Below are 11,963 nucleotides of genomic sequence, written 5' to 3'. Positions count from 1 at the left end.
TCAGCGTAGATTTGATCAAATACTTGAAATGATTCTCATACGTAACTGAAATGTGAAATACTAATGATTATCTATCACAACAAATCCAACAGTGGCGACTCGCATGTTTTCCTGTGACTGAACCGTGTGCTACATTAATAGCCGTGTCGTGAATGTCTGGCGTTTTACAATAAAGGCACTGATCTTTCAATAAGTACAAGGACAAAGGGGGACTAACTAACCTCAAAGTCCTCTAGCATGTCAGCGAAAACAAAGAATGAACCACTGAACCTCTCTGATCTCCTCGTGTATCGGGGCATTCAATCCATCATGCAGATGCGTGGCTGTGTATTCGACACAGCTGCCGTAGTTCCTCGCGGCTGCCACAGGGAAGGTGTGGGTCTCGTCCAGAGTGCAGCGGCTGCTCAAGATGTGATGACTTGGACATAGTTAGCAGGGTAGAGGCCTATTTCTCCGCTGACCAGCTGTCCTTTACACCAGCCCTGCTCGTCCTCCTCACCCAGCTTCATTAACTCTTCACCTGAACGACACAAACATGTGTTTCATAATACCATGCCTTCCTTTTCAATGAGACATATGCATAGGATAATATAAAACCAGTTATAACCACAAAATCAATATATAGCAGCAGCCCTGCTATATATAGAAGTAAACATTTGAAGTGGACCAAAAAAGTTTGGTTTTAGGTTTTGATCCACTTCAAATGTTGACTAGTGTATATAACCAGATATAACAAACATTGTACTTAGGACGGTCACCGTGATTTTGCCAAGACAGACATTTTCCTGGATCAACATGATTGTCCAAAAATACAGACCTAACCCTACTCCTAAACCTATCCCTACCTATAATTTATCCCTAAAATCAGAGGGAAATGATGGTTGAATAACAAGGGTGTAGAAGCACCTAACTCTGGTTGTAAGACTAAAATGGACATTTCCTGTTAACTTATCCCTCTATTCTGATTGGTTGATTGGAATGTTGTTCCAGGATCAAAAAGGATGTTGATCCAGGAACATGTTGCACTTGGTGAAATCACATTCACCTACATGTCACAATGACGCCTCAGCCCCCTTCAAAGGTGATTTTAATTTTAGTGATGCATGGGCAGGCGTTTTTTGTTTTAGTCATATTGCATCTCTCATAATTTTCACATTACATGGCTCTGTACCATACTGTATTATAATGGAGATTTTGTTTAACTGCTAGAAGTCAATATTAAATTATATGCTCACACATTTCCACTATTTTTACATTTATATTTTATTTATATACATTTGCAATCATCTAATACTTATTTTAAATCGCTACTACTTTATTAATAGTTTAACTTAATCTTTAACAAATCTTAAAATGAATTTGCATATTTCATATTGCATAATACCACCATTCAAAGTTTGATTTTTTTTAATATAGCGGGGATGCATTAAATTAATCAGGTGTTAGGCAGTGTAGACGTTTATAATTTTACAAAATATTTCCATTTCATATAAATGCTGTTGCTTGCTAGTCATCAAACAATCATGTAAAAAGTATTACAGTTTAAATAAAATATTAGGCAGCACAACAGATTTCAACACTGATAATAATAATAAGAAATGTTTCTTGTGCAGCAAATTGGAGCATATTAGAATGATTTCTGAAGGATCATGTGACACTGAAGACTGGTGTAATGATGCTTTCCCATCACAAGAATAAATTACATTTTAAAATACACTCAAACAGTTATTTGGAATTGTATTAACATTTCATAATATAAATTTTTAGTGTATTTTTGATCAGGCTTTATTGGTTAGCATAAAAGACTTCATTCTAAAACATTAAAAAAAAAAAACAGTGGGGTACATTATAATGTTATAATGTGTTTTAGCATTTTTTTTTTAAAACAAAATTTAAAATTGTTAAATTAAACTTTACCATCAGACATTTATGGGTTTATACAGTAATGATAATAATTACAGGCTTACTGAGACTGGACAGAATTTTAAAAGGGTGGTTGATTGCGATTTCACTTTTTTAACGTTAGTGTGTGATGTTGCTGTTTGAGCATAAACAATATCTGCAAAGTTACGAAGCTGAAAGTTCAATGCAAACGGAGATATCATCTTTTAAAATTCTGGCAGTTTAATGCCTACAAAAACGGCTGGTAGGGACTACAACAAGCTACTTCCCGGGTTTGTGACGTCACAAACCCAGATAAACCCCGCCCTCGGGAAAAGGTAGCAAAGGGGGCGAGGCCATGCTGCACTGCTTTAGAGAAAAGGAAAACTAGGGGTGCACGTAAAAATCTATTCATATATGAATCGCGATTCTGTCTTCTAACGATTCTAATGGATTCACAAGTTTCAAAATCAATGTTCTAAAGCAGCAGTTCTCAATACTGTTCCTCACGTCCCCCCGCTCTGCATCTCTCTCTCTCTCTCTCTCTCATTCAGCTCAGCTCCAACAATGAACTGTTCCAATTATACACTTATTTTCACATAGCTATGAGAAGCGTTAAACATGGCGTGCATGCAGTTGCCGTACTGTATTAAAGCTTAAATCAGGATAAAACCGTATATTAAAAGCTAACAGAAGCCGTAGCATTTACAAATAACAGCATATCTAAAAGTATGAGACAACAACAAACAAAAAACATAGGCCTACCATTAAAAGCCGTGCTTGCACAGGTTCTGCACGATCCTCTTCAATAATATCCTCTGCTTCTCAATCGGCTCAAACTGATAAGCGATATTAACGACGCCGTTGTTTACAATACAACTGGAGCACATGCTGCTGAGGTGAGGGGCGGGACGCTTAGACGGGCACTAGAGGCAGTTTAGCCAATCACAGCAAACTGGGCTAGCTAACCAATCAGAGCCCATCGCCTATTTCTGAGGGCGGGGCTTGCACCACATAAACACAATCAAGCCTAGAAAAAAAACAGTGAACCACCCCTTTAATATTAGTGAATCCCTAATTATCGCTCCAGCCAAATGGCTCCAGACTGGGATGTGCATGACTGTGTGAAGTCAAGCCTTGCAGAGTCAACATACAGTTTCGCAAGGGCTGCAATGAGGTCACTTTTGTTGTTTCACACACCCTCATGCCTGTACAGACACATCACGCATAAACCAGGTTTCAAGCTCAATTTATCTCTATGCACCTACACTCTTTAAAATGAAAACACCTGAAATATTCTAGCATGTATTCAGGGAACTTTAATATTCAACTGCCTCAAAAACCTTTTCCCTTATGAAGGTTTGCTGGAGGAACAATGAAAAAAAATAGTAGGATTTACTTTGAAACAATTTTCACTCTGAAAATTATAGCAAATTTCACAAATAATTACAGAGAATTGACAAGTAATATTTAATTAAATGTGAAATATTAAGTTTTTTTGTAAAACCTACTTCAAAAAAAAAAACTTTTAAGGGAATGATTTATAGTTCTTGTAGGAACTTAATGGTACACTGTGTTTTTCTGTCATTAAAGAAAGTTTCACACATACGGAATACATAATACTGAACTGAAAACATTAGCTTTAGCATCATGCTACATCCACACCACTAGGTGTCAGTATAAATCCAAGATGACTGTGATATCGGGCAATGCAACAAACACAAATACTGAGTACACCTTTAAATCTACTTTACTTGAGTGAAAAAAAATAAACTTCAGTAAATGACCACCAGGTGTCACTCTTGGCATGTCTGCTATTGCACATTTTCTTAGAGTTGCTGGCTGGCATGGATTTTGGCAGTCTTGGTTCATAAATAATCTGAATGTATCCTTTAAGCTTTATATAATATTTAAGGCATGCATGCTGATTTAAAAACCCTCTAGGTGGATCCTGGGACCTGCTCATCTATCCAGTTACGCTCTTCTCTAGCAAACAAGACCGTTTCATTATTTTTGCCCTGGCCATTTAGTTCTGACCTTGAGATTTGATTTACCCTCGTTTTACATTACTTCACAGCTTCCTGCAGCACAGACACTAATGCTAAATATCTTTGGTCTGCTGGCTAGATTAAAGTCAGTCGTCACCTAAACTCAGACTAAGCTGGATCCAAAAGACCTCGAGCCAATCAGAGTGGAGGGCTCTGCTTTAACACTGTCCTCCTAACTGATGCCATTTAGTGACTTTTGGGAAGCCTTTGAATTCAGATAATTCATTACATGCAGGGATCTGCTGATCACCCATGGAAACTTTAGATTTATTAGGAAGCCTGATGTGAACTTTACTCTGAAGCGAAAACTGGAAAACGATAAAAACAAGGTTGTGAATTAGATTCCTTTTCCACTGGAAACAAACGTTTTTGTTACAAGTGTAACAGTTCAGATCAGCTTCATATAAGCGTTTAATTTCTTTGCCCATTTTGTTTTGTTGCTTCTATTTTTGAAAATTCTAGCACAGCCAAATTGGAAAGGAATACATTTGTTTTGTGTCAGTTCACTAGTTCCAAAGCAGTTTCATGGGTTTTGTCTAAATGTGAGGAAGCAGTCTCAAATAAACCCATGTAACATGTAGGGTTTAATCACACACATGCTTAGATTGACAATCCCCATTTCATTTCATCCTTTCCACAATGCCTTTTGAAATAACTGCACTACCATTCACAGCAAGGCATTGAAAGAGCAAAGAAAAGGGGTTTGATGAATCCACAAGCCGCAGCCATGTGTATGTTCATGTGTGTGGCATTAATAAGCATTAGTAGGGATTAATACCTGCTTTAAAGCTCAGCTCATCAGCCTCCTGCCCAGTGTAATCATACAGCGCTTTAACGTGAACCCCGACTACCTTCTCCTCCTCGTCCACCCCGTTGGCTGCGATGTATTTTTTGGGGCTCTCTTCATCAGACCAGTCCGAGGAGTAGTCTTTACCCGCCCTGTTTGAAAAGAAAAGGAATTAGAAAACTGAACAAACTCATGGACAAATCATTTTAATAGAAAGTGGAAGATTAATAACTTGGTAATCAGGTGATCGGTGATAGTTCAGCTAAAAACATTTGAAACGTTTCAAATTTATAGAAGGAAATCTAGTGTAGCGTTAGTTCTGGCAGGTCACGTTAGTCAAGCTCGCGTCAGCTGACTCTCAGCTGATCCCCATCAACCTATGGGAATACGACACCTAAGCATTCATATATAAGGTCCCTCAGTATTATCAGCAGTTTTCGCATTGCTCAATAGCTAATTACCCTCCTCCATACCCAGCTCCTCCTCTTGTCAGTCAGGATTCAGCCTTCTGATTCTCCTTTGAATCAGGCTAATTCTAAAATGTGTACATAACATTATTGAACTTTAACGATATCTGCAATACATTTATGTTGGTTCTGTTCTGTTTACCCTGAGGGGGTTATCGCTGCTCTCCCTGCTCTCATCCATGCTAGGCTAGTTCTTGCCCAGAACAGAACCATACCGCCAATCCAAACTGTATGCTAATTGTCAATCATCTTTGACAATAGTGGTTCTGACAGAATTCAATGTTATTTCATTTTTATTATCTGTGGCATGCTGTGGATTATCACAGAAACTAATTTGAATGTCCTTCAAAATTCACATTACAGTCATGCGCAAACAGTTGAAGTATATTTTGGTTAGCGTATGCACACAATGCACATGATGTAAATTTAATCAGGAAGAGCAGTGGGGAGAGGACGCAACCCTGAGGGGTGCCAGTGCTGGTGGTGCGGTTGTTGGATGTGAATTTACCAATTCTCACTAGCTGTTGCCTATCTGTCAGAAAGCTGGTGATCCATTGACAGATAGAGCTAGGGACGAAGAGCTGGGTTAGTTTGGTCTGGAGGAGTGTTGGGATGATGGTGTTACCAGCTCCAGGCCCTTTATCCAGCTCATGACTGAATTGGTGAGTGGAAGTGGAAGATCAGGGTTTCCAGGTCTTCATAACAAAACCAGCCCAATTGGTACTCAAAACTAGCTCGATAGACCCTTCGCAAAAACCCGCCCCCTTCGTTATTGTTGCTATGTCCGTCAAGCCATGGCGCTCTCACGCTACATCATGTTCTCACGCAGTTAAAAATAAGTCACAGAGCAAAGAAAAAACTGACAACACACCAACAGATGAGACAAAGCAGGTTACTTTTGGTATGAAACAAAGACTCAGCTTTCAAAATTTGTTGTTTTTAAACAATAAATAACATTTTGTGTCGTGACATCACTGTAGCGCCTCAGTTCAAGCGGCATGTAGTCTCGCGTAGCCAGACCTTCAGACTGACGGCTGAAGGTCTGGAATCCATGGCAGCTTTCATTGGCCAAGGCCCGCCCATGAGGCCATTTGACCGACATGTCAAACAACCAATCACAGGGCATGGAAATGTCGCCACAATAACAGATCGGTGTGTAAAACTCTCGGATGTATTTTAAAGATTCTATGCCGCGAACTTACATTTTTTCACATACTTTTGAAAATCCAGCGTTTAGTTTATCCTGATAAGCGCTCATCGTCACAGTTGTAAACATGACGGCTCTCTTCTTTCGTGAGGGGGTTTGGCGGCACGGCATCTTTGTTTCCAGGCGGAACGTTAAAGAACGCGACACACACGTCTCCCGGAAATCCTGTATAATTTAACCAATCCGACGACGACTTCGAAACTCCTGAAGTGTTTCCACTTTTGTGTGCCATATGCATCAGATGTTTAGCCAACGGTCCGTGGGCATGACGTCTGAGGCTGAGAATAAGCGGCATATGAACCGATCATCTCTTCCTCTTTACTAGTTACAGCATGAAGCAAACATGAATGAACATCAGAAGGTATCCTGTTTCAGCCGCGTAGTCAATACACCCCATTTTTGGAGTTCAAGACCACCGACATGAATCTACTCTTCTGTCTGGTTTGTTTGTCGGACAAAATAGCAGATTCAGTGGTATGATTGGTCAGATCTCCTGTCAATCGAACTCCTGGTGAAGGGTCAATTGGTTATCAAAAAAAAAAAAAACAGCCCATGGCAGCAACATAAATGCAGCCCAATTCCACGAAAAAAACGCTGACTTGGCAACACTGTGGAAGATAATGACATGCTCGGGAAGTGGAAGAAAGAAATGCAAAAAAAAAAAAAAAAATGTACACAAAAGTATTTTTTAAGGTGCAGAATGTTATTAGTCGATTGCACAACAGTGGTCTTTGGTTATAGCCAACAGGAAGAGAAAGCACCTTCCTTTTGTCTGCTGCGACAAATGCAACAAGGTGAGGTCAGAAAAGTTATGCGTGTGGAAATTGGCATTGAGTGGTCAAAAAGTCACAGATTGGAAAAAAAACAACTTGTTTTTAATGGGAGGGGGACAGAATATTGTGAAAAATTGTTCCTGCGCAGACCTCAAGATGGAAAACAAACTACTGAAGATGCAACAAAAACAGACACCTATGCTGATGAGCTTGTGTGAGGGTTAAGAAAGAGACAAAGACATTCTGTCAGTGATAACTCCTGGAGAAATAGTGCAGACACTGGATAAGGATGAAACTTTATAAATGTCAACAGCATGTGTTGACTGCCTGTGTCTGTGCATGCCATCAAATGGAAAACCTTTTGAAAGGCTATGCATTCGGCTGTATGCATACGCCAAACATCTGTGTCATAACTGAAGTTTACTTTGGGCTTAAGGAACAAAAGATTCCAGAGGGCTTAAAAAGCAGACATTTGCAGGTAGTGTTTTTGTTATAGCACTTATTAACTCTTCCATACTAACATTTGTTATTTATGCAATAATGGTGTCTCAACTGTCCTTTTAGTGGTGGAACTACTTTTCCAGGTGGATTAACTTCTTATGCATCTCCAACACATTTCCACTGGGTGGATTTCACTGTACATAAACTATGTGGTATCCACATGTAACACTGTTTAAGTTTTGTGACAATACTTTCAAAACTGTGTAAAGTTTATCTCAGTGTAATGTCTTGCCCCACAGATGCTGTCAATAGAGCTCAACTTGTACTGAACCCGGAACATTCCTTCAATATTTACTCAAAGAAAAATAAGTGTAAAGCAGTACTAGAAACAAGGCTACATATTGATTTTCAGAGGAGACTGCAAGGAGCAAGTAAAAGGTGTAATTGTTAAAAACTTGATTTAAGCATACTGCTCTGAACAATTTTTAGCTTGGAACTAATGTTCACAAATGATTGGCTCCTGCTTTCTTCTAAATGAGGCGGTTTGGCATCACAGCATATTTGTTTCCAGGCTGAACGTTAAAGAACACAACACACACGTCTCCCGGAAATCCTGTATAATTCAACCAATCCGACGACGACTTCGAAACTCCTGAAGTGTTTCCACTTTTGTGTGCCATATGCATCAGACGTTTAGCCAACGGTCCGTGGGCATGACGTCTGAGGCTGAGAATAAGCGGCATATGAACCGATCATCTCTTCCTCTTTACTAGTTACAGCATGAAGCAAACATGAATGAACATCAGAAGGTATCCTGTTTCAGCCGCGTAGTCAATACACCCCATTTTTGGAGTTCAAGACCACCGACATGAATCTACTCTTCTGTCTGGTTTGTTTGTCGGACAAAATAGCAGATTCAGTGGTATGATTGGTCAGATCTCCTGTCAATCGAACTCCTGGTGAAGGGTCAATTGGTTATCAAAAAAAAAAAAAACAGCCCATGGCAGCAACATAAATGCAGCCCAATTCCACGAAAAAAACGCTGACTTGGCAACACTGTGGAAGATAATGACATGCTCGGGAAGTGGAAGAAAGAAATGCAAAAAAAAAAAAAAAAATGTACACAAAAGTATTTTTTAAGGTGCAGAATGTTATTAGTCGATTGCACAACAGTGGTCTTTGGTTATAGCCAACAGGAAGAGAAAGCACCTTCCTTTTGTCTGCTGCGACAAATGCAACAAGGTGAGGTCAGAAAAGTTATGCGTGTGGAAATTGGCATTGAGTGGTCAAAAAGTCACAGATTGGAAAAAAAACAACTTGTTTTTAATGGGAGGGGGACAGAATATTGTGAAAAATTGTTCCTGCGCAGACCTCAAGATGGAAAACAAACTACTGAAGATGCAACAAAAACAGACACCTATGCTGATGAGCTTGTGTGAGGGTTAAGAAAGAGACAAAGACATTCTGTCAGTGATAACTCCTGGAGAAATAGTGCAGACACTGGATAAGGATGAAACTTTATAAATGTCAACAGCATGTGTTGACTGCCTGTGTCTGTGCATGCCATCAAATGGAAAACCTTTTGAAAGGCTATGCATTCGGCTGTATGCATACGCCAAACATCTGTGTCATAACTGAAGTTTACTTTGGGCTTAAGGAACAAAAGATTCCAGAGGGCTTAAAAAGCAGACATTTGCAGGTAGTGTTTTTGTTATAGCACTTATTAACTCTTCCATACTAACATTTGTTATTTATGCAATAATGGTGTCTCAACTGTCCTTTTAGTGGTGGAACTACTTTTCCAGGTGGATTAACTTCTTATGCATCTCCAACACATTTCCACTGGGTGGATTTCACTGTACATAAACTATGTGGTATCCACATGTAACACTGTTTAAGTTTTGTGACAATACTTTCAAAACTGTGTAAAGTTTATCTCAGTGTAATGTCTTGCCCCACAGATGCTGTCAATAGAGCTCAACTTGTACTGAACCCGGAACATTCCTTCAATATTTACTCAAAGAAAAATAAGTGTAAAGCAGTACTAGAAACAAGGCTACATATTGATTTTCAGAGGAGACTGCAAGGAGCAAGTAAAAGGTGTAATTGTTAAAAACTTGATTTAAGCATACTGCTCTGAACAATTTTTAGCTTGGAACTAATGTTCACAAATGATTGGCTCTCACAAGGGACTGGGATCAAATAGGTTAATTTGATTAATCTTAATAGCAACAACAACAACAACAACAACAACTACATAATGCTAATAGATCTCAAAATGTTCTTGTCTTGAAGATATGGTTAGCTCTGTTCCACAACCTAGTGAGCTAACTTGCTATTTGCTGCCTAAATAGGCAGCTGCCTTCTAAGACAATATTCTAACCTACAGTAAATGGAACCTCAAAAATGCTTAACTTAGAGAAGTTTGGTTCACACATCAAGTGAAATCGGTGAGACTAAAACGTCTCGGTTTATCAAAATGACTGATAAAAAAAAAAAAAAAAAATCGACAGTCCAAGCATCCACATTACTGACCCATTTATCTGTTGTAGCTTATCCACTTTGCATTCACAAAATAGCCACTGACGCAGTCAATAGGTGCCGTCTGAGAAGCGCTAATTGAATGTCACAATTTTACTCAATGATTTTGGCCCTCCAGAACCATTTCCGCCAAAACCAGATACATTTCTGACTGAATCTTTTCGGTTGCCGGAGTTTGTGTATCACTACTGCATAACATTGCTGCCTACTTCTGTAACAACCTTTGTGTAAGGCGTGCATCCATGATTCCTTAAAATACTGTCTAGGTAGGCTGCTAACTAGGTTTTAGAACAGAGCTGTTGTTTGTACTCCGAGAGAGGAGGTCAATAAAAGAGAAAGTTGCACTGACACTCCCGGTGCATAGCCACTTAGGTTCTCGTAATAGCCATCCGCCTCAAGCCACCTGTGGGTTGAAGAGTCAACAAAGACCAGACTAATAAGCAGGAAGCTGCAGAAGGCCACATTTAATACTGCAATTTAACAGGCATTCTCCTGTGTGCCCGTGTTCCCTGTGAGAGAGATTCAGATTCAACACACAAACATGAGTCCTCTAAATTATCTGTACCAGACCTTCTCAGTTCTTTCCAGGCACTTCATTTAGCCAATACCTTTGATCTCCCTTGATCCTGTGTTAACATGCTACCCTAACACACACACACAAACACATATATACACAAACAGTTTGAATACGCTAACTTAGAGCTAATTGGTGTAGTTGGTTCTATAAGCAGTGAGTGAAGCCCTCAGGGAAGAACTGTTGCCAGGATAATTAAAAAAACAATAGCAACCCTCCACTTCTAAATACAACACTGTAATTAAAAGTTGGATTATTATTGTAGCAGAATATGAAACTCAAGAATGTGTGTATCTATATTTGGGTGGCTGACAAATGTAAATTTTTCAAATATTGTGTGAATTTTGAGGAAATGTTGTTTTCATGTTGCAACAATTCTGTGTGCACCTTATTTGATATCATTAAATTGTATAGTCATATTGGCCATCAAGCACTCTGCTCTCCAGATCAGTATTGATTTTTTTTTAAATACACATTTATTAGATCAATTGCTAAAATCTCATTTGTCACCATTTTAATCAACTTCCCCCCCCACACAGAACTGAACTGTAAAAAGGGGCCAAAATGTTAAATTTAAAGGTCCAAAAATTAAACTTGATTGAGGGTTAAATGTATTAAAAATATACTGTATATATATAATTAAACAAATTTTTAAATAATATTTTACATTTTTCAAATTATTTTTAAATGAACTACATTGTTTTTACATTTCAAATGTTTTATTTCAATGCAAACATAATTATAAATTATATAAATATTTTCTTGCGCATGAGCATATGAGCATGCAGTAGTCACGATGTACCTCGTAGTTTCCTGTGGAGTCTTCGGGGGTTCGTCTCCTGCTGAGACAATATTAGTCAGAGTGACCACGTCATCAGAATGACTGTTTCTGTCTCTTCGACTGATGGATCGGTTTGCTTCTGGTGACCACTCCTGTTAAAACATGAAATGTGAAAATCCTTAATTTGCATGTAACTAATTTGTGTTATACTCACTACCTCCCATTGCTATAATGTTCAGATTTTAATGATGTATTTAAAAAAAAAAAAATCTTATATATTATTTAAATAATATAATGTGTGCACGCACATATGCATGCAAATTTTACAGGATTTTGTGTTTGTGTTTTACAAGCAATAAGCAATGACAATGCAATAAACAGGCATTTACATTATATTGTCACTGCATTATTTCACACCCAGTTTTCCCTTTTAATAAAACACAAGTTCAAAACAAAAATATAC

At 38.6% G+C, this 11,963-nt stretch overlaps 1 protein-coding gene across 7 annotated transcripts in view; it reads right to left on the bottom strand.

The window, feature by feature from the left end:
- LOC107679714 (protein kinase C and casein kinase II substrate protein 3-like) overlaps positions 1 to 11,963 on the bottom strand; it is a 50,517-nt gene continuing 38,554 nt past the window's right edge. For 6 of the 7 annotated variants that reach the window (XM_016475344.1, XM_016475349.1, XM_016475346.1 and 3 more), the window contains 3 exons: positions 11,522 to 11,652; positions 4,708 to 4,868; positions 1 to 520 (listed from right to left, as the gene is read on the bottom strand). In XM_016475344.1, coding sequence (XP_016330830.1) covers positions 405 to 520; positions 4,708 to 4,868; positions 11,522 to 11,652 — 408 coding nt within the window. In that variant the 3' untranslated portion in view covers positions 1 to 404. The remainder of the gene's footprint in view (positions 521 to 4,707; positions 4,869 to 11,521; positions 11,653 to 11,963) is intronic. The other variant, XM_016475350.1, reaches the window with a different exon arrangement.

Source organism: Sinocyclocheilus anshuiensis, unplaced genomic scaffold, assembly GCF_001515605.1.
Source record: "Sinocyclocheilus anshuiensis isolate Anshui unplaced genomic scaffold, SAMN03320099.WGS_v1.1 scaffold224, whole genome shotgun sequence".
NCBI classification, from domain to species: Eukaryota; Metazoa; Chordata; class Actinopteri; order Cypriniformes; family Cyprinidae; genus Sinocyclocheilus; species Sinocyclocheilus anshuiensis.
The sequence above is the reverse complement of the archived record's forward strand: the minus strand, read 5'-3'. Positions and strand labels throughout refer to the sequence as shown.